This window comes from Notechis scutatus, chromosome 2 (genome assembly GCF_049901735.1).
Source record: "Notechis scutatus isolate UNSWTSFEM ecotype Mainland chromosome 2, rNotScu1.2, whole genome shotgun sequence".
NCBI classification, from domain to species: Eukaryota; Metazoa; Chordata; class Lepidosauria; order Squamata; family Elapidae; genus Notechis; species Notechis scutatus.
Genome location: NC_142010.1, coordinates 78,980,645 through 79,002,850, shown reverse-complemented (window position 1 = coordinate 79,002,850; position 22,206 = coordinate 78,980,645). Strand labels below are relative to the sequence as shown.

The 22,206-nt window shown below is 37.7% G+C and overlaps 2 protein-coding genes across 9 annotated transcripts; one reads left to right on the top strand and one right to left on the bottom strand.

The window, feature by feature from the left end:
- The first annotated feature begins 1,629 nt into the window (after positions 1-1,629).
- Positions 1,630-9,457, top strand: HNRNPAB (heterogeneous nuclear ribonucleoprotein A/B). Of its 2 annotated transcripts, none has more exons than XM_026686730.2 (7): positions 1,630-1,794; positions 1,987-2,347; positions 3,858-4,026; positions 4,106-4,264; positions 4,931-5,062; positions 7,190-7,277; positions 7,495-9,457. In XM_026686730.2, exons 2-7 carry the CDS (start codon positions 2,025-2,027, stop codon positions 7,560-7,562), a joined length of 939 nt encoding a protein of 312 aa, XP_026542515.1. In that variant the 5' UTR covers positions 1,630-1,794; positions 1,987-2,024; the 3' UTR covers positions 7,563-9,457. The 2 variants fall into 2 exon arrangements, with proteins under 2 accessions (XP_026542515.1, XP_026542506.1); XM_026686721.2 differs by having other exon boundaries at positions 1,939-2,347.
- Positions 9,458-10,530: 1,073 nt separating this feature from the next.
- On the bottom strand, positions 10,531-22,206 carry LOC113424829 (5-phosphohydroxy-L-lysine phospho-lyase-like). 7 transcript variants are annotated; one of them, XM_026686711.2, is made up of 14 exons: positions 21,933-22,206; positions 20,843-20,907; positions 19,323-19,441; positions 18,629-18,788; positions 18,052-18,126; positions 17,212-17,299; positions 17,000-17,116; positions 16,435-16,517; positions 15,883-16,108; positions 13,988-14,142; positions 13,767-13,856; positions 11,785-11,915; positions 11,115-11,149; positions 10,531-10,914 (listed from the first exon to the last, which is right to left on the bottom strand). In XM_026686711.2, the coding sequence occupies exons 2-13, from the start codon at positions 20,899-20,901 to the stop codon at positions 11,133-11,135; spliced, it is 1,320 nt and encodes a 439-aa protein (XP_026542496.2). In that variant the 5' UTR covers positions 20,902-20,907; positions 21,933-22,206; the 3' UTR covers positions 10,531-10,914; positions 11,115-11,132. The 7 variants fall into 7 exon arrangements, with proteins under 7 accessions (XP_026542496.2, XP_087811379.1, XP_087811380.1 ...); XM_087955253.1 differs by having other exon boundaries at positions 20,843-20,903; positions 21,933-22,051; XM_087955254.1 differs by lacking the exon at positions 21,933-22,206 and adding an exon at positions 21,346-21,570.

Here is a 22,206-nt window from a genome sequence, read left to right as displayed (position 1 = left end):
CAAGAGACATTCCCTCAAATAACCCGATCTCAAGCCATGAAGGGCTTTAAAGATGACAAACAGCATCTTGAATTGTACCCAGCAACCAATGCAGCTCCCATAGAAGTGATACAATGATTTATCATAAGTCAACTTGATACAAAAGCCTTTCATAGTTGTTTTAATGAACAATATTTTATATTTCATATTTTAATGAAAAAATAATTGGTGAAGTGGGAACGGATAAAACAGGAGTAGAACAAAAATGCATTATCTCTACATGCATCTTTTAATGACAGCTGAAATACTGGAAATGGTAAGGATCAAAACACTTTTATCAGTCATATTGATTTGGATGTGGAATCCTAGAATGATGGTCATTCACTTAATTTATATTTCAGCAATTAATAAATTCAATGCAATTAGATTTACTTCTGTAGAATCATGTATTGGCTATACTTTTTATTAAGATTCTTTATTGAACAAATTCTTAATTTTAAGATGGCAGGCTTCTCAAAGTATCATTTCACAAGGTGCTTGTAAAATTGATACCCCTCCCCCACAGAATTAAAACATGTATTATAAATAAAACCTTGTCTAATGTGAAAGAGCAGATTATGTGAGTTTGAACATTTAATTTGGAAAAATGTACTCTGGGATGGGGGAGAATTTCTTTTTCTCCACAGTTGTGGCCTTGTGCCTTAGGCTTGCTCCTTTTTTAGATCAGTGTTAAGAGGTGAGGTCAACAGGACTGCCTCAGTGAGCAAAGGAATGGAAGTGCTTGTGTCCTTTTGACAATTAGACTAATTGTCTAATTGGAGGCAAATATTCTCCACTCTTCCACGAACATTGAGACGAAGCAACTGGGTGCAATCCTACCAGCTGCACTATAGATGACATCTGCTCTTTTGTAACACCCCAACTGGTCTATCATTTGCCCCTCTTTCCTCCCTTCTTCTCAGAAAAGCCACGGGCCGGGCCACCAAGAGGTAGTCCCCTGCCTCAGGAACCACAAGTGGCCGAAATCCGGAGCTGTGCCTCGGCTGGCCTGATTAACCCCTCGCAGCCACGTGGGATCTTGTCCCAGGAGCTCCCTGAAGCACCTCCGCTTCTCGGCTACCCGTTTCCTCTCGGCCGGTGGAGAGGCAACCTGCACAGGTGTGCAAGGTTACTTAGATAAATTTAACGCAAGCGAGGGCGGCCTCAGACATCATTCCCACGTCCTCCTACATGACGATCAGATCAGCCGGCGCTTATGTGGGGACGACAAAGGGAGAAATGAGGTTCCATTTTCGTTATGCAAACGCCGAGTTCCAGATGCTCTGAAGCTGGAATACGAATGCTTGCATCCCAGGAGAGTTTCGCCCCTCAAAAAAGCGAACTCGGGGATATCTTGTGAACGGTGTGAACGTTACTGACGGAGAGGCCTGTACAATATTATTTCCGCGCTCTCGTAGGAAGCCGCAGGCCGCACAAGCAGCAGTTAGAAAGGAGGCGTGGCCTAGAATACGCAAGGGTGTTCACAGCCAACGGGAGCCGAGGTTCTACATGAGTGATCGACACGCTTGACCAATAAGCGGGAGGTTTGTTGCGGAGTGGCCGCGCGACCCGAGAAGCCTATAAAAGGAGGCCAGGCGGGAGCGTGCTTTCGCCCACCGGATAGCTGTGCGCCGTCGTGTCCGTTTGTCTGTCAGGAACTGCGCGGGAGGGGAGGAGCCGCTGACGACATTGGCAGAGACCGGCAGGCTCGCGACCAAGCTTTAAGGACCGGATTCCGGTTCCTCCTGGGAAAGGCGAGCCGAGCGGCGTTTAAACGTGAGTCTCGGGAACCCGAGGCGTGGGGGGGGGGGCGGCGCTTGGCTTAGCGGCTTCGCGTGGCGAGGCCGAGTGGGACGTGCGCTTCTTCCTTCCGTGCGTCTGAAGGCGCCATCTCTTCTCTCACCCCCCTTTCCTTGGTAGGCCTCGCTGACGGGGAGAGAGAACTTCCGTTGTTGTCGCTTTACGCAGGTTCGAGGCAGCGGCGCACTCTCTGGGCTATAGGGATCATGGCCGAGGTGGAGCACCAGTTTGGCGCCACCCAAAACGGGCACGAAGCGGCGGCGGCGGCGGCCGAGGCAGAGGCCGAGGCCGAGGAATCTGTAAGTGGCGGTGACGAGGAGCTGTTGCAACCAGAGCAGCAGCTTGAAGAGGAGGAGGAAGAGGAAGAGGTGGTGGCGGCGGTGGTGGCCGAGCCCGGAGAAGAGGGGGACGGCGAAGGAGAAGAAAGCGAGGAGGCAGGGCAATCGGTAGCTTCTGCAGAACCTAGCGGCAGCCAGAACGGAGCCGAAGGCGATCAGATCAATGCAAGCAAGAACGAGGAGGATGCGGGGTAAGGCTGGCAGGCTCGTTAGCTTGCCCCCGCCCACTTTCTGTGGTTTCCGGCGCCATGCACGGCGACAACCTGCTCGGAGGAGTGACAGGCCCGAACTCGCTGCTTTGGCTCGGCTCCAATCCAGTTCTTAACGCTTTTTCTTGCCTTGCCTGGTCTCTTTTTTTTTTTTTTTTTTTGCCGAGGTTGATTGGCGCCCGGGTCCGTCCTTTTCTGGCCTTGTCTTTGCCATTGAAATAGACAATGAGCCGGGCTGCAGCAGTCGGTCCTCCTTTGTTCTTGAAGCTGCCTTTTGTTGGCGCCATGTGGTGGTGGGGGAAGGAGGGGCGGTTAAGGCTCCTGGTTTCCTGAAATGGCAGTAGTCTAGGCATCACCCCCCTTTCTTTGTGTGCCATTTGAGGACAGCTTGCTGCCCTTGCATCTGTACTAAAAGTTGGAAAGGTAAATGACCTTTTCTCCCTAAAACATATTAACTTGCTAGTTCGATGGGAGTCAGACCTAGCTGCTTAAGAAGTTTAATGTTATTAATTTCAAATGACTTCAGAACATATGTTTCTGAAAGTATTTGCTGGCACTGTAATTGAATTGTACATACTCCAGCAATTGTGGATCAATTAGCATATATGTAATTTAGTTTCTTTGGGTGATTAGGTAGCTCCAGTATAATCCTTGTAGAAGTGATGCTGAGTTGTTTACTATATTTTATCTCCTGTTTTGTATGTTTTTTCCTGCTCCATTAAATTTTTGTAGGAAAAGCCTGGACTTGAACTGGACTCCCACAAAAAACATAATTTTACATAATTACAGCCAGATTGAAATGCTATGAGGCTTGAGTATATCTAAAGTTTGTAATAGAGCCAACCTATTATAATAGAAAATCAAACTGGTAATTGTTTAAACAAAAAGTTTGAGTCTTGATGAGGCTGCATGCTCAAAACTTCAGTTAGAATCATTAATCTTTATGACTTCTTTGGTTTGCTTTGCTTTTATTGTTAATATCACAGGGCCTGAAATTGAGTTAAGGGAATTGAACCACAGGTGTAAACTTGTTTTATGAAAGGCTATACATCACAAATTACAGAAGGTCAATTATATCAGACATGATGAAATGCAGGTATTCTTCAACTTACAGCTATAATTGAGCCCCAAATTTCCATTGGTAAGTAAGGCAGTTGAGTTTGTTTTGCAACCTTTTTTGCAACAGTTAAATGAATCACTGCTGTTGCTAAGTCAATCATGTCATTAAGTGAATCCAGCTTTACTTATTAGACGCCGGCTAGGAAGGTCACAAATGGTGATCACAAGACCATGAGGGCACAGCAACTTATCAAATGCACACCATTTACCAAATGCTTGAATTTTGATCACATGACCATGGGGTTACGGCAATGGTCTTAAGTGTGAAAAACTTCAGTAACTGAACTGTCACTGAACCAGTGGTTGTATATTGGGGACTACTTGTATTGCTATGGTAACTGGTCATTTTTCAGTGTGTCTTGTCTTGTTGCAGGAAAATGTTTGTTGGTGGTCTCAGTTGGGATACAAGCAAAAAAGATTTAAAGGACTACTTTACTAAATTTGGTGAAGTAACTGATTGCACAATAAAGATGGATCCTAATACTGGCAGATCAAGAGGTTTTGGATTCATTCTTTTCAAAGAAGCAGCAAGTGTTGATAAGGTGAGTGATAGACTGTGGTATACTTGGACTACTGCTAATGTTATATTCTGTCATCCTGATTTGTTGAACTGCTTTGTAGGTTTTGGAGCAAAAAGAACACAAATTAGACGGAAGAGTGATTGACCCTAAGAAAGCAATGGCAATGAAAAAGGATCCTGTGAAGAAAATATTTGTTGGTGGACTTAACCCAGAGGCAACAGAAGACAAAATCAGGGAATATTTTGGAGAATTTGGAGAGGTATATAATCTGATGCAAGTTTAGGTAGACAGACTAGCTTTAACCTGAAAATAATAAAGCAAATTGTTTTAATCCACAGTAATTGTAAGTAGAAATATGGGGTATATTACTCATAGATTATGTTCTTCTGTTGTACTTGTGTTTTGGTCTGTGACTGCAAATAAAGTATTATTATTACTCAGAGATTATTATACCAGGTACGTTAGTATACCAGGTGTGCAATACATAGGCATATATATTTATGTTTGTATTTCAATAAAATTAGAATTGGTTACATCATGGCATTTCTTTAAATTGTTGACAAATCCCTGCGTATCATAAATTTATTTTTTATATTGCTTTCTGTACTTGTATTTCCTTGTGGTTTTTCAAGCATAGTATATAGTAAATTCTAATAGGCTTCAATTGTTTAGAGCAACAAATAGTCTTCCTTAGATGAAATTTGCAAATTATTATACAAATCAGATCATATTGCAGAGTAATAATAGTTTGCATTTGTTACATCATTTTATCAATGTAGCTTTATCTACTAAGTTCCTAGTGCTTAATAAGTTGCAGTTTTTAACACAAGACTGTTGTACTTTGAAGAAATAAAAGATTTACCAGAATTACTGAATAAGGTAATGTAGTACATAATTCCAATAAACATGAAATATGTTTCTTTAGATTGAAGCAATTGAACTTCCAATGGATCCAAAGACCAACAAAAGGAGAGGGTTTGTATTCATCACATTTAAGGAAGAAGAACCAGTGAAGAAAATATTAGAGAAAAAATTCCACAATGTCAGTGGTAGTAAGGTAGGAATTTTGCTTATATATAGTGGATTAGAATCTATTCATTCCCTATATCCTGCTCATGGTTGGAAGGAGAAAAGTAAAGAATTACACAGGTTTATTTTGAATGTGGAAACTATATAGGAAACAGACTAAATGAGTACAGTATATTTACTGTATAATTTTTTAGCCATGAGATCTGTTTTTGAACTACAGAATTAGAAACAATATCCAGATTAATTCCCTTTGCATGATCAAAAATTTGAAGTAACATCAGCAATTGTAGATGTTATTACAGTACGTGGTTTTTCCCCCCAAAAGCGAGGGATATTTCTAGACTATTAAATTTATATACTCCTATTTCACTTTTACATTATCCCAAACAAGTTTTAGTTGATAGCTAAATATAATTAGAGAAATACATAGTGCCCTACCATTAAATATGATTTAACATATTAGAAAATTAATGAAAAACAGCTAGTTGTATGAAAGTAGTATATTAGTTAATTTACAATTTCATGAAAACAGCCAGTGGCATCTCAGACCTAGAAGCTATAGATTAATATTCCCTCAAAAAGGAACATTAATGGCTGAAATACAAGTCTTATGTGGACCACATTTGTTGATGGAGTGTGGGAATAACAGGCAGGAAAGGTGTAATTTGTAGACACACAAATTGTATTTATATAATGCTGGTATACTACTGTTACTTGAATGTCTATCACACAACCTGGGTCACAATGTAACAGGCCTTTATCGCCCCTTTTATAGCTTCCAGAACTGTGATATAGTGCTAGATTTTTAGTTTTATTTCCTTTCTGTTTATAAACCAAAACTGCAAACTAGGGTAAAAATATTGATCTTGCCAATGTGATATCAGAAATAATTCCCGTTGCCCTCAAAGTCACTCTTTAAAATGGAACCACTTTCAAAACAGGAAGTAATAGGAAGTATCTTTTGTTACTTTATAGTTGTTGCCCTGAACTAGGAGTATTGCTAGAAGGATAAAGGTTTCTTAAACAATGGATTTAAAATAAGCATTTTCTGATAATTTTTATTAATTTGCTTGGATCCTGTGATAGTAAGGAAATTAAACTGTTTTTTTGAAAATCACTTGAATAACAAGACATGAAAACATTAATATAACATTAGGTAACTTAGCCAAAAATAGGAAGTTGCTTGATTAGAATATGGGCTGCTTGAAACAGAAGAACATAAAGAAAAATACAAATGGTGGTAGAATGTGGAAGCATATTTTAAGAGCAGAGCTTATAGCAGTGGAGCTAGAGTGCTGGAACTTTGGATGCTGCCAAACTTCAACTGCCAGTAATTCCAATCATGAAAATGATGAGGGATGATGGACGTAATTCAATATTTCAGAGCCACATGTTGCCCTGTTTTGGGTTGTAGTCAGTGTCTAATGGTTTAAAACTCATGTGTTTGACATTCATAGCACTATCTGATGAAAAATATGTGTACACAGGTAATGCTTGACTAAGACCACAGTTGGGGCTAGAATTTCTATTGCTAAGCAATGTGTTAAGTGAGTTGTGCCGGATTTTATTGCCATGATTGTTAAGTGAATCAGATGTTCATTAAGTGAATCCATCTTCCTCCCATTGACTGTGCTTCACATAACTCTTCAGATGCTGCAGGTATCATAAATACACGTGTGTTGCCAAGTTCCTGAGTTTTTGATCATGTGACTTTGAGGATACTGTGATTGCCATAAGTGCGTGGACCATTCCTAAATTACTTTTTTCAGTGCCATTGTAACTGAATGTTGTTAAGGACTATGGTGCACTTTTGGCTGTATTTATGTGATATATTTAGCCATAGTTAACTGAACCATATTCTGCTTAACCTGTTTCCTGATTTCAGTCAGCATATGGAAATTTAATCATGTAAACTGGGTTTATGCAGTTTGAGATACTAAAGTTCAGTTTTGAAAGAGGTACTGAGTTTGTATCTTATGAATCCTAGTACAGTGTTAACTTCTATGAAGCAGAAGTGTTCTCTAGAATATTTGCCCTCAATTTCATTATGTGGAAAATATTTTTGTAATCCAGATATTTGAACATTTATAACTTGTGGTATGTATATGTAGTATTGTATGTTAAGAACATCTGTTTTACATTACAATCTTTTCAGTGTGAAATTAAGGTAGCACAGCCAAAAGAAGTATATCAGCAGCAACAGTTTGGTTCTGGGGGCGGCCGAGGAAGAGGTGGAAGAAGAGGTACGTATTGCATTCAGTACTCTAGTATGGACAGATTCTAAAATACAGGGTTGTCTAGGTGATTTTCCTTTCTATAAAAGAAAGAGTTTTTGAATATAGGATGTAGCTGTCAAGACTGCAACTATTCAGTATATGTGTATTTTGGATGGGACTGGGCTACAGATACCTGCAAGCATGACTAAATACGAATTTAATGCATTTGATTGCTTACTTATAGGTCAAGGCAGTTCAAATTATGGGAAAGCTCCAAGACGTGGTCATCAGAATAACTACAAGCCATATTGATCAAAAGTATTCAGGTATGCAGTGGCATGCTCTAATGCACAAAACTACTGCATATGTTTTGTACTTAATGCTGTAGATGGACATTACAATTATGTACCAAAATTAACTTTACAATACATTTCTATGGCCTGTTATGTGTATCTGAAGACTTCCCTGGAAATGTCTTTGTTTAATATTTACAGATAATAGTTGTCTAGAGAGTGTGGTGTGTAAATTTCAGCCTTGCTGAAGATTAATGATTTTATTGATAGGTTAAATTGAAATGATTTTGAGGGGTCTGCTTAAAGCTGCAGCTTCTGCATCTAGGGACTGCCCGTTGGAGTTAACCACATTATTCCAGTTGTACAGAATGAGATGCATCTTAGGGAACCAGTATCACTTTCCACCTTTTTATTTTGTATTGGTTTTGTGTCATACATTTCCTGTAATGGAAGTGTTAATTTTACTGTACTTTTTGGTACCTTTTTGGAATCTAATGTATTGTAAGGTATTTTACATGTGTTCTGATTCACCATGACATGGATATTGATGCTATTCTAGCTTTTGAATAAAAAAGCATAATACAGTATCCTGTGCCATTATTCCAGCTATCCTTTTGTAGCTCAGAAAAAAGAAGCCTTAGAATTTCATTAGAAATGGTGGCTGGTTGGATGCGTAAATTTTAAAACTTTGATTTAGAGCATGTTTTAACCCTAAAATTGATTAAAGACCAGCAAAGCTTAATTGTTTAATCACAAATGCAAAGTATTGTTGAGGTAGGAAAAACCAGGAAGCATAACAAGTATTATATTTCAGGCAAATTTTAGGATTAAGAATAGTGTATTATTGCCTTGCGTAGGAATAAAGGTCATAGGAATTTAGGAGTAAATTTATAGAATAAAATATCTAAAAATACTGAAGGGCTCAAGGCTGTATTTACACACACAAGACAATATTAGACATGCTTACACTATAGTCTGCTTTTTTGTATATGCAAGTTCAATTTAACTGCTTTCAAAATTTGAAAACATGCTCAATAACATATGTACAAAACTCCTGGATGCTTATGTAGTACACGCATATTTGAATCTTCCCTAGTTTAATTGATCATACTTAAATCTGTCAATCTGACTGGCTTTTGTACTCTTATGTGTTTTATTAGTATTTAGAAATTAAACATTTCATGCTAAAATTATTAAGCAAATATTAAAGCTGCGTAAACATTGGATTTTCAGTACTGTTTCCAAGTTTTTTTCAACTATTCTATAGCTTCTTCCAAGCAATTCTGAGCTATTTTGTAGTCATGTTAATATTTTCAGTAGATAATAGGTGATAGCAGTCCTACTGTCAAATCTGGGTAAAGATCTTTAATGCACTATAAGTACATTACATTCTAAATTTAAGTTTCCAAAAATATATCTTGCCTTAGCTAGGTATAAGCTCAGAAGAACATCATGCATTTTTATTTAGAATAAAAATTTCTTGCTTAAATCAAAGATATTACGACACCTCTGTTTTAATGGAAGTTTTAATTACATGTGTAACAGCCATGGTTAAAACTAGGTTTGGAAGAGGAAGTTGTCTCTGGATATCACTTATCCATGGGATAAATAATTGTTATGAACATGCATTTTAATTGTATAATAATTGATATTAACTCCAAATTAGAACTCATTGTTTAAGCTCATTTATAACAGCAGCTATGGACTGGTTCCAGTTATTTAATTCTTGAGACCATTTTTATATGGTAATCTGCATGGTTTGCTTGTCAGGGCATTTGAACAGTAACAAATAAGGCTTGAAAATGAAAATGAGTTTTGGTTTTGATAGTTAAATGTGTAATTCAGTCATGCTGAACTGTGTCCTCTTGTGAAATTAAAAGACTACTGAAAATATACCAAACTACTTACAAAGAAGTTGTCCACAATTTTCAAGATTTATTTGCTAGAATGTCAAATCCTACTAATTGAAGGCAAATTAAATAGAGTTCTTCTGAAGGTGAAACTATTAACTAATGCATTCCAGAACTTACGAGCTAGAGTGGTAGAAGTAGGTACTCCTATGTTTGAGTTCCCTCTGATTGGGGACTGCTAATTCGTTTAGACATAAAATGACTATTATGCTCTTGTCTATTATAATCAGTTGGATATCCAGCAGGAGTTCCTGAAGGACATTTTCACATTACACTAGAATTACAATTATCTGTCTTCTCCCTGGCTATGAACTTAAAATATCACATTTTTTTTTTCTCTGTAATGGATGTGATAATGGGCTTTCCACTCTTACTTGCTTTTGAGTATTTTAATATTGTTCTCATCCTGTTTGTTTGTCCAAAGAATGAAAATTTTATGACTGCTACAGGTGTAGATAGTTGAATATTACTAGTACTATATTTTGCATGTTTTGATAAGCCTAATTGTTTGTTATTAATATGTAGCATAAAAGAGACTATTAAAGTTCTGTAAAGTACATTTTACCAAATTTTTAAAAAATACATTTTCATTTGCTTTAAGTCATAGATCTTAGGTATTGAAACATCAGAGCCTGAAATAGCAAATATAAACAGGATTGTGAATTTTCTAGTGAAATACAGAAAATTAGCTATAGCTAAGAGAGGAAAGAAACTGGTGAAATAAGAGGTACCAATCTGATACTGTTAGACTGACAGAGACATAGCAGAATTATCTTTAGCGATGGAATGCCATCTCAATAGTACAGAAAAACAGGTAACATGTTTGAAGATAGCAGTTGGTGGACACTGTCCTTAGAAAATGGGTTGCTTTTCATTGGTTACAACATTTTTGGTATAAATACTTTTTGATCTATCAGTTTTTAAAAATAAACATTCCCCTTTATTCCTGAATTACTGTAATGGGAGAGCTATGCTTTTCAAATAAAACTAGGTTGTCAGTGTTGGTGACAATACTTCCATAAATAAAACATTTTTATGAGATGCTAAAAATCTTACAAAAAACAATTCTCATGAGTCTAATGTTTGGATGTTTTATTAAATAATGGATGCCTACCAATTTGTTAATAAAACATTGTGAAGAAAGCAGATTTATTAGATCAAATGTGCTAATTGTGATATAAGTAGAAATAAGAATATATATAGAACTGCAACCTGTATAGCACAAGGATGACAAGCTATATTTTCTGGATAAATTACGTTTTCCTCTCTACTACATTAAGAATTGCATTAGTAGACATAATAGCAATAGAGCTGAAAAATCACAAGCTGTATTACTAAAAATAATGTCAGCAATATAATAAAACTACATAGAATGGATTATGAAAGCTTGAAGAAGGCAGAATTTTATTATTGTAGTTTTAAGTGTAGAAAAATGGTAGAATTCTGCATCACCCCTGAATCCTGTAAAAGATGGATAAAAGAATTCAGTATTCATATGGGAAAGCCAGCAAGTTAAAATTTTCATAATTTATGTTTGATACACTGTTGTTGAGACACTATTGTTAGAATATTTGATACATATCTATTCAGGATAATTAAATTAATAGCTTTTGCTTAAAGAATATGCTTTTTGTGTATAATAATAGTACATGAATACTTACCTCTTATAGCCTTGGAAATCATCTTATCTCCAGTTCTGCAGAATATTCAATTAGAACATGATTGTTATCTGCCCATTATTCATGGGCCTTTATTACTCTTTACATATAATCAGGAATGAAAATCCTTCATTCCCGTGGCACAAAAATATTCCTAGTGGTCTTTTGATTCAGACTCTTATTTTCATATCCTTCCTCCCCCCAAAAGTTAAAATGAAAAATAAGGATTTATTGAAGGTGAATATCATAAATTTAAAAACTTTTTTTCCATTTGGACCCATGCTTGTTTTTTCATTACAGTGATATCTATTTTCGGGGGGAAAATTATTTGGTGCTAATTGGTGCATTCTCATAAAGGAGAAAAGAATTTAGTAGGAAAGTCATTCAGTATAGAAGAGTTTCCATGTAATTTTGCATATGTAAACTACACACAAAACAAAACATACAGTAATTTTAGTCCTTTAACTGCCTCTTGGGAGAAATAGCTGAGAAAGAAGACTGGCAAACTGATTAATGTTCTTAAAACAGGATTTTAGACTGCAAAATCTTGGGACATTATTGCTTATGTATAAAATGCTTCATTTCTTAAGGCTTAGCTCAATCTATAGCATAGGCAATCTGGCTTCAAAAATGTGTCATATAAACTGATTTTAAAGAGCTTTCTTCTATTTACCTCTTAATATCATATCAAGTTTATCAACAACTAACTCTGCATCCTTTGTATTGAAACACAGTGGTGGCTTGAACTTAAGCACATTTCTGCCTGGCCCATCTGTGCTCAGCATAATGAATTCTTCCTTTAATCTAGAGAATCAGAAAAAAATGGCTGATTTCAGTAGAAGTTATTTGGATTAGTATGATCATATAAAATTACATTTACAATTATATATGAGCTTTATCCATTCTTGGGCACAATAGGAGTTTCGGTTATGACTTGGCAGAATTTGACATTTTTCTTAAAAACCTATAGGCTTTGAAGACCTGCCTGGAGCATGTACTCTTAGTGGCAAGTGGGACCCTGCATGACCAAGAAGCTTACATGTTCCTAAATACCTTTAAGCTGGAGATGGAAAAATCATAAGGCCTCCTTTAAAGTTACTTTACCTCATTATGTAAGCATAGCTTTCAACATGTCATGGCTTCCATTACTGGAATGACAACTAATCTGAAAGGATTAATTACTCTTTTCATGAAGCTAGGGTTGAGCATTTGCATTTTTGCCCTTTGGGAGGAAGCCCTCTTCAGCCTTGACTCAATCTCCTTGAAACAAGGAGGATCTTATTCCTTTATCAGCTTTACTAACTGAGCTGATGACAGGACAATGGTGTATAGTAGACCAAATCTCAGAAAATGTTCGCTGCTGCCCCCCACTCCTTCCCAAAAACCTACTAATAAGTTAGTTGAGGAATAGAATGCACACTTCAATTGTTTTGGGGGAATGATTCTTATTTCAACATAATCAGTAAATTCAAGATATCCAACAGTGGGACCTGGAACTGCAAGACCAGTTCCATGATGTGGTCCGGTTCTAAGTTAAAACACAGATGTGGATCGATCACCTGTCCAAGGTCAGATCACATACAAGCCCTTCCTGAGATGAAGACTTTTCTATAAGTTGCTCACACAAGTGCTGATAAAAAGCAAGTGCAAAAATGTAATTGCCCACAGCCCTAAGAAATACCAGATTACAGAGAAAATCAGTATCTAATTGTTATAGCAAAGATTGAGCAGTACTTTTCCACACCCTGAAAATAGCTTGATGGCCCTGCAGTTTACAACCACTATGATACAGCCCTCTTAAACCCACCAGAGGAGAAAAGTCCAGCAGAAAATATGCCTTCTAATAAATAGGTTTGATATGTATAGGATTCCACTAATATCAAACTGGTGTATGTTGTAGGCTTGAAGAGAAAAATCTCTACCATGTCCAGGTATTCAAAAGGATGTTCCAAGCCACCAAGAATTGACAAATGTCAGAACCATAAAATGGATACCATCAAAGTAACTCCTGTCAGGATTTTTCCCCATTTTATTCATGGTTCCCAAAAGGGATTGAAAGTAGAGAATGGTGTTGAACCTTAAGGGTCAGAATGAATCCATCAGGTTATGAGGGTTTTAAATGGAAGCAGATTACAGCACAGGATATCCTGGAGTTGATTTGCTTAAAAAAAGCAGTAAAGAGGATCAATGCAAAAATTTCCTGCTTCCAAGACAGAAGAAATTGAGGCTTTGTAACTTCCAGCCCTACTCTGTGTTCTTACCAACACTTGACACACATCAGCAGGGAAGCAACTGACCTGGAAACCCTCTTGACCTGTTGGAACTAGCTGAATGGGCCCAGTAGTTGACACACTCCTTCCCTCAAGATGCCCAGCTGCTGGAGTGATACATCCAAAGAGAAAAGCAGAATCTAGGGAATCATAGTAAATTGTACATTGCATGTACAATTCTGCATACATAAAGGAAAAGACAAAGAGGTATGAAAACTGCTAAGTTCTCTATCTAGTTCACTTGTGAAACATGGAGATACTGCCCACAGACTATTTCAGGAGATAGGTAAAAAAGTAAAATGGGAAGTACTAATCTCTCTTCCACTACCAATAAATTAAACTATAATTAAACTGTCCAAGCAAATAAGCAAAACATCTCTTTTACCTTGTTATGATGAATTCTGCTTCTTTGCTAGCAGGTGATCTTTTCTCTTGGTCTTGTACTAAATCTACACCAATAAATAATCCAACACCCCTGTAAAAACAAGGTAAAACATGAAGTTACAGTCTACACCTAAACACCTGTAATTTGGGGCTGCTAAAAATTGTGCTAACTGGCAAGTATATGCTGCTTATATTAAATGGTAAATGTTTTCAAATTGATACCTGATATCTCCAATTAGAGGATGTTTAGCTTTTTGTTGATTGAGTAGTTCCATAAAGAAGTTTCCCACGTGAAGAGCATGGGCTTGAAGCTGCTCTTTCTCAATAATATCCAGGACTGTTAGGCCTATTGCACAGGACACAGGATTTCCTCCAAACTAAATGGGAGGGAGAAATAAAAGTAAAAATAAATTTTCTACACAAAATTGTTTGCCAAAAAGCAAGTACCATATTCCAGTCAGAATTTTATATAATGTACAGGTGAACTCAAAAAATTAGATTATGCAAAAGTTCATTTATTTCAGTAATGCAACTTAAAAGGTGAACCTAATATATGAGATAGACTCATTACATGCAAAGCAAGATAGTTCAAGCCGTGATTTGTCATAATTGTGATGATTATGGCTTACAGCTCATGAAAACCCCAAATCCACAATCTCAGAAAATTAGAATATTACATGCAATCAATAAAACAAGCATTGTACATAGAACAATATCGGACCTCTGAAAAGTATAAGCATGCATATGTACTCAGTACTTGGTTTGGGCCCTTTTGCAGCAATTACTGCCTCAATGCGGCGTGGCATGGAAGCTATCAGCCTGTGGCACTGCTGAGGTGTTATGGAAGACCAGGGTGCTTCAATAGCGGCCTTCAGCTCTTCTGCATTGTTTGTTCTCATGTTTCTCATCTTTCTCTTGGCAATGCCCCATAGATTCTCTATGGGGTTCAGGTCAGGCGAGTTTGCTGGCCAATCAAGCACAGTAATCCCACGGTCATTGAACCAGGTTTTGGTGCTTTTGGCAGTGTGGGCAGGTGCCAAGTCTTGCTGGAAAATGAAGTCAGCATCCCCATAAAGCTCTGGACTTAATGAAGCACAGTGGACCAACACCAGCAGATGACATGGCTCCCCAAATCAACAGACTGTGGAAACTTCACACTGGACTTCAAGCATCTTGCAGTGTGTGCCTTTCCATTCTTCCTCCAGACTCTGGGTCCTTGATTTCCAAATGAGATGCAAAAGTTGCTCTCATCAGAAAAGAGGACTTTGGACCACTGAGCAACAGACCAGTTCTGTTTTTCTTTAGCCCAGGTAAGACGCTTCTGACGTTTTTTGTTCAGGAACAGCTTGACAAGAGGAAGACGACATTTGAAGCCCATGTCCAGGATCCGTCTGTGCGTGGTGGCTCTTGATGCACTGACTCCAGCCTCAGTCCACTCCTTGTGAAAGTCCCCAACACTTTTGAATGGCCTTTTCCTGACAATCCTCTCCAGGCTGCGGTCATCCCTGCTGCTTGTGTACCTTTTTTTCCACACTTTTCCCTTCCACATAACTTTCTATTAATGTGCTTTGATACAGCACTTTGGGAACAATTTCAAATTCACTCTTTTGCAATTACCTTTTGAGGCTTTCCCTCCTTAGGGAGGGTGTCAGTGATGGTTTTCTGCACAACTGTCAGGTCAGCGGTCTTTCCCATGATTGTGATTCCTACTGAACCAGACTGAGAGACCAGGAACCCTTTGCAGGTGTTATGGCTTAATTAGCTGATTAGAGTGGGACACTTTGAGCCTAGAATATTGAACCTTTGCCCAATATTCTAATTTTCTGAGATTGTGGATTTGGGGTTTTCATGAGCTGTAAGCCATAATCATCTCAATTATGACAAATCATGGCTTGAACTATCTTGCTTTGCATGTAATGAGTCCATCTTATATATTAGTTTCACCTTTTAAATTGTATTACTGAAATAAATGAACTTTTGCACGATATTCTAATTTTTCGAGTTTCACCTGTAGTAGCAATCCAGTAAATACCTTATGCATGAAGTATATTGAATACATTTAACACTCAAACTATACTAAGATGCATTTTAGAATGAAAATGTGGATGACTGCTTACTGTGTTGAAATATTCTACTCCTGTTGCTGAAAATGCCTCTGCAATCTCCTTCGTTGTTGCTACACAAGCCACAGGATGTCCATTCCCTATTGGTTTTCCCATGGTAACAATATCAGGAATAAAATCCTCTCCCTGAAGTTGAAATGCCCAAAAATGTTTGCCAACTCTGCCAAAGCCAACCTGAATTTCATCAGCAATAAATACACCTCCTGCTGTATGTATATGCCTATTAAAAGGACAAGAAATATATTTATGCAGAAATGGAACAGATCTTATTAAATCAGTACTTCTGAACAATTTATTTAGGGTTAAAACAATTCACTCTTTCCAAAATTAAGCAGCAGCAATCAAAAATAAAACTCCCACCAAGGATAATTAAATATTAAGTTAAATCATTTCAGTTTTAATTATTGAAATCTTTGGGAACTAAAACTGGATCTTGCAGAAGTTAAACATCTAAAAAGTCCTTAAACTTGGAAGTTTACTTTAAACAGAAAATATATTAAAACAGTTTAGAATAAATAGAAAAAGATAGAAAGTATGAATACTTACTCTGCAACCTTTTGGAAATAACCAGATGGTGGAATGATTTGTCCAGCAACGCTTGGCAAGGATTCTACAAAAAGTGCAGCAAACTGAAAGTGTATATAATATAATTAGTAGGTGGTGTATACATAATACATATGTGCATGTATCTGCCTTTTTGGATATATTAAAGCTTCTAAATCAGAAATCTTAAGTACCACAGTTGAGTAACAACTACTATAACACAGAAGCCTTAACAATCCAAACTACAGTGTACATTTGAACTTTTTTTCTTGCCAGGACCTATGAGTTATAGCCAACAAAGTGATGTTCCACCACTCAGATTCTTTAGGATGCAAGAACATTACTCAATTTTGCTTAGGCAGTTGTCTGGAGCAAAATGTAAAAAATTATAATGAATGAAGCTGAATACCACACATTTTTTTCAAAATTTCCTGACTTGTTAATTGCTACAAAGACAGAAGAAAAAACTCAAACTCCACTAATGGCACACTGGATAACTGACTAAATTCATGTCAGTTAAAAAGAAACACCAAATGATAAATACAGAAACTTTAAAGACAGTTTTTACCTTTCTGCTTTCTTGGTGTGCTTTGTCAATAATTTTTTTCACTTCATCAGCATATGCTGTGGCTGGATCCTTATGATTTTCTCTATATAATCCTCTGTATGTATCAGGAAGAGGAGCCTATTCAAAATAAGTGTAATAGCTGATTAGACCACTTGGTTTTAAGTGAATTGGAAATTAACAAGAAAAGGGTTAATATAGTCTCTTATGCCTACCACATGGACCCATTCCTTTTGGCCATCTAGATTTCTGAATTTGTATGGACTTATGTCAATCAAAGATGTCAGATGTCCATGATAAGCGCTTAAAACAAAACACAACAATCCAAAGAAATACATAAATTCTACCTTGGTTTAATATTAATACAGAAAATTGTACACATCCAGACTGCCAAACTGAAGCACCTACTTTCTAATTTATAACACTTTTAAATATCTCAGCTGATGTCCTAGAAAGCAGTTCCCATAAAGATACATTTTCAAAATTCTACTCTGATTATCTGTACATTAAATGCAAATTGTAATTCAAAATATGGTCTTTGGGATCACATACACTGAGCTTTGAAACTAAATGGATGTACATAGATTACGAATTCAGTTTGTTTGATCTTGGCTTCTTGGAAGAATAGCAGGATTCAAGTTAAAAAAACACGAGTTTTAATAAACTTACAATACTGATAACCTAAATACTTCTTAGTATGAAATATAGGTTAAATATTCGGTATTTAAAAGTTCGCTTCAGAAACACAGAGTTTGTGATTCCAATTACTATTGAAAGAAAATAAGGATTATTGAGCCAAACTAAACAACTTGTTAATTATAAAAGCATGTTCTTAGTTTTCTAGGGAACAGTATTAATACTCCTTTGTCATACTTCTTTAAAGGCTTCCTAATCTAACCTATATCCCTCAGATTACCTGGCAGCATTTTCCTGTCCAAGTTCTGGGCACGATCCTGTTTAGGTTTTTCCAAGTTCAATTAAAGTTGATTAGGTGCTGATAGTGAATTGGACATATAATGTGATATAATGGTATTTAAAACATTGTATATACTTACTGGTCAATAACAATAACATCTTTATGCTTTGTATATTGCTGTGCCAGTCTCAGAGCAAGATCATTAGCTTCTGATCTGTAATGGAAAATTCTGAGGTTTTCTCACTGTTCATATTCAGTCATCTATATGTAGTTTCATATGTATCAAGTAGGGGCATACTGGTATGGAAATATGACCAGTGTTAGATGTATGTAATTTTTAATAAACTTTAGTTGAATGGATAAAAGAAAAAAATATGGATACAATGAACATAATTTTAAAAGAGAATTTTACAGTTATTTATATGCAGTGCTTCATTACAGTTGCCTAATAAATGTACGATGAAAAGCCTTTTGATTATAGAAAATAGGGGAAATATGAATGTCATCCCCCCCCCAAAAAAAAAAAAATGGAAAATGCATTTTCATTCATTCTGACTAAAGGAACAAATACTGAAGTAATATAAACACCAAAGAAGCAAAGATGTTGATTATCCTGACAAACAGTTCCATGAGGAGATAACGAATTTCTTGTTCTGCAAAGAAGGTATAAAGATGCCTGTATGATCTATTGGTTTAAGAAAAAAACAAACACCTACCCCGAATTCAAAAAATAGAAGGTACACAACTTCTCCGGCAATGTTTTAGAAAGTCTCTGTGCATAATCCACCAAATTGTCATGGAGATACCGAGAGTTTGTATTTAGCAGTAGATTCTGCTGATGAGCTGCTTTGACCACTTCAGGATGGCAGTGCCCCACTGAAAAATAAGGATGGGAAAATAGCCATTTAAATGAGCATTCATGCCATTTTTGAGACTCATGTATATAATTCCTCACTTATTTTATTTCCAGCCTAATCTTGGTAAATCAAAGGCAGAATATTTCATGATGTCAGTTCAGTTACCCAGATATACTTTCTAGGGGTGCATTTCCATAGGAAGGTAGAATGACTTATTTTGTCTTGACCACCCAAACTTTTAAATATCAACTATAGCCTTTATTTTTCTAAATGATTCTGTCTTGAATCATTGTTAGCATATTTATTCTTACTCTGCAGGGTTTGAATTAAATGAATGGATGCAGAATGGATGTCTATGAGAGCAAACACAGGGCACATAAAGCTACCACTGCGGTTGGATGATACGGACAAGTTAAACTTTAAACCATGGAAAAGGAAAGAATCAAACAGAAACATTTTGACAGTTTAGAAAGGATTGGAGTTAAATTTACCTGACTACACTGACTAGATCTAAAAAGAGAGTTTACTAAAGAGAACATAATTTCACACTTGCCATGAGCAACATTATTGATACAGTCAAGGTACTGGTTTCCATTTTCATCATACATATATTGGCCCTTTGCCCGGATGATCTTCACTGGGTCTTCTGGGAAAAAAAGCTTGCAGGATGACCTTTAATGAAGCATTTAAAAAAATTAAACTTCATTGGAACATTAAATTTTTTACCATCAAACAAAAAATGGTTTAATTAGCTACAATGATAGAGTAATCCATCCATTTTAATCAAATTCTAAGGAAAATGTTTTTGAACTGAGTTTAGTCTGTCATGCCTGGTTGCAAGTAATTTGAGCAGCTAAAAGTTGCTTTAATTTTTAGCATGATTGTATCTCTGAATACAATCCTTTATAATTGATATGTGGAAGTCTTAACAAGTGCAAAGTCAGGAACTTGAGGTGACATTTGTAATGCATATTTGTAGGAGATGTGACAGTGAGTAATATAAAATTTTGCGTTCAATTGTGCTTATAAGTTGAGGACTATGTACTGAAAATATTACTTGTTCTTAATAACATTTAGAGCCAATAGACTTCTGGAAATCAAGTGAAGAGGCTTGGTGGATGCAATGAGTACAAGATAGGTAGAAGTGGGATTCCCTATTATCTATAGCCTGGGTATACAAACCTATTGGCTTGCCTAGGCAAGTTTTCGCTTGCCTAGCCCACTGAGTTGTCAGGAATTGTCTTTCGCCGCATATCAGATATATACAATAATTAATGTGTACAAATCATACATTATGGGGTCCCATTAATTGCTCTCGAGGGCTACATGCAGCCTGTGGATCATGTTTTGGAGATGCCTCATCTGTTTCAAGCTCCTATGACCATGCTTCACTGCGCCATTAGTAATGAAAGGAGTTGTGCAACTTTCAAGCCAGGCCAGCACTGCAGGTTGTCTTTTAGTGTGCATGCTCCTAATACAAACATTCCGATTACAGTCATTATGCCTTACCAATACTTGTTGGTGCCGCCAAGAGCAAGAGATTTACAGAGATGTACCTTGAACTGTCCTTGTACTAGAAGGACAAAACGTCTGGTAGTTAAGTTTACTTGCGTCAACCCTCATATATCTAAACAAACCAACCACTGGGTTTTCAAATCAGATACACACTCAATTACACAATTATAATTATTACAAACATAAGAAATTTTCTGCTCGTCCCTCGGGGAAGAATCACGCCGCCTAGACGCTAGCTAGACCATTTTATATTGCCGACTCCAGGATTGGGGGAAATCCTCGAGACGGAGATAGAAATCAATCTGGGCAGCGCGGGGCAATCGGGTTGATCTCACGGGGCCCAAGAGCGGGTCTACGCAGCTGCCGCCTTTAGAGCTGCCCTTGCAGGACGAGCCGAAACAGCAAGGCTCCCGTCAAGCGCGAGCAGCGGAAGCTTGTATTGCTGCGGCTGCTCTCCCCGTTGAATGCGGAATGAGTGGGTGGGCGTCTCGCACTTTACGACGCAGGATGGTCTTTTCAAGGCCGGGCAAACTTTTCATCCGCCGCCGAAGTACCTACCCGATGAACTGCTTCCGTAAAGCCAGAGTCTGCTGGCGGTTGCGAGGCTCGGAGCTCATGGCTGTCTGGGGAACCGTAGAGATAGAAAAGGTTAGCATAGGAGGAATCCACGGGGAAAACCGCCCTCTCGTGCCTTTAGCCGCTCGAGTGAGGCACATTGATAAGAATCGCGCCAAAGCCCTGCGTTCTCCCCTTTGGTCTGCATTTGGAGCGCGGTGGCTGAGGTCGCCGCGGAGGAGTCCAGTTGAGGGTTTTAACGATCTTGGCTGAGTTTGGAAACAGAAACGTTTTCTCAAAGCTTGAGCCAAACTGAATCTGCTGAAAGCTGTTCCGACCTCCTCCAAAATGAAGGGAGCCCGAAGAAAGCGCGCGTCTTCTCTACTAAATTTTGGTAGGATTTGAGGGTCGAAAGCTAACTGCCTTGGAAAGCGTGTTTTTATCAAGGCGCTCACTCAACATTTATGGGCCGGAAGCGAGCGAAGCGCTTCGGTCGAGTACATTACCACGCGGGACGAGGAGGAAGGCGATTTAAACCATTGCCAATTCTTGCGGGTCCAGGTTTCAAGGCCGTATCGATCAGAAACAGTTCAAGCGATCGAGAGTTTTCCCTTGTTAAAAGCGCTTCATTTATTGAAGGGCTGCGTTAAAAGCGCCACATCTTTGCAAGAGGCAGCAAAGTCACCTTTCCTAGAGTTGTGCATCTTCCCAACAGTAAAGCGGAAAATGAAGGGAAAACACGCTTGCACAACACTGGCAAATGTCTGACGTGGTTACTCGCAATCCTTGCAGCCGCCCTATATGGTTGCAAGGGTTGCGTTCCCTAACCGACGACTTGGAGCGCAGATCCCTTAGTCAGACCCCATGACCAATAGTCATTTTACATAAATTGTACCGCCATCCGTTTAGCAGGCGCCAACCTGGGCAAGAAATCTAGTAATATTTTTTATACTGCAGGTACTAGAACTAAGCAATACTAATCTAATTTGACAGGCGATCTCTGAACAGACAATGTTGTTCTTTTTGATTAACTCAAGCTGCAATTCTCAGTGCGTTTACCTGGAAATAAATCTTACAGAACGAGGCGACTTACTTTTGAGTAGATTTGTACAGAGTTATACTGCCTGTTTCTTTGCTGAGCTGGCTGTGCAAAATGGCAGTTGCCGAAATGCTCCAGGCTGGCAAAAATCTGATTTTTTAAAAAAAAAGTAGGACGGGGTTAAACAGAAAGTATATCTGGAGCTGTCCTCCACAGTAAAACTCTTCCAGCTTTTCTGCAGGAAATACAAGATGCAGGCGTGACATATTGATAAAAAGGCAACTCTGGCGCATTATAGTTGTATCACTAAGATGATTTTTTTAAAAGT

Bases quoted from the DNA above. Each gene is read 5' to 3' on its own strand.
- LOC113424829 (XM_087955251.1), bottom strand. From the start codon at position 21,000: ATGTGCCTCACTCGAGCGGCTAAAGGCACGAGAGGGCGGTTTTCCCCG. The intron at 16,518-16,999 runs GTAAAAACTGTC...ATACACTTTCAG, and splicing joins CACACCAAGAAAGCAGAAAG to TTTGCTGCACTTTTTGTAGA. The intron at 14,143-15,882 runs GTAAGCAGTCAT...CCTCCCATTTAG, and splicing joins GAGTAGAATATTTCAACACA to TTTGGAGGAAATCCTGTGTC.
- HNRNPAB (XM_026686730.2), top strand. From the start codon at position 2,025: ATGGCCGAGGTGGAGCACCAGTTTGGCGCCACCCAAAACGGGCACGAA. The intron at 5,063-7,189 runs GTAGGAATTTTG...CAATCTTTTCAG, and splicing joins ACAATGTCAGTGGTAGTAAG to TGTGAAATTAAGGTAGCACA. The intron at 7,278-7,494 runs GTACGTATTGCA...GCTTACTTATAG, and splicing joins AGGAAGAGGTGGAAGAAGAG to GTCAAGGCAGTTCAAATTAT.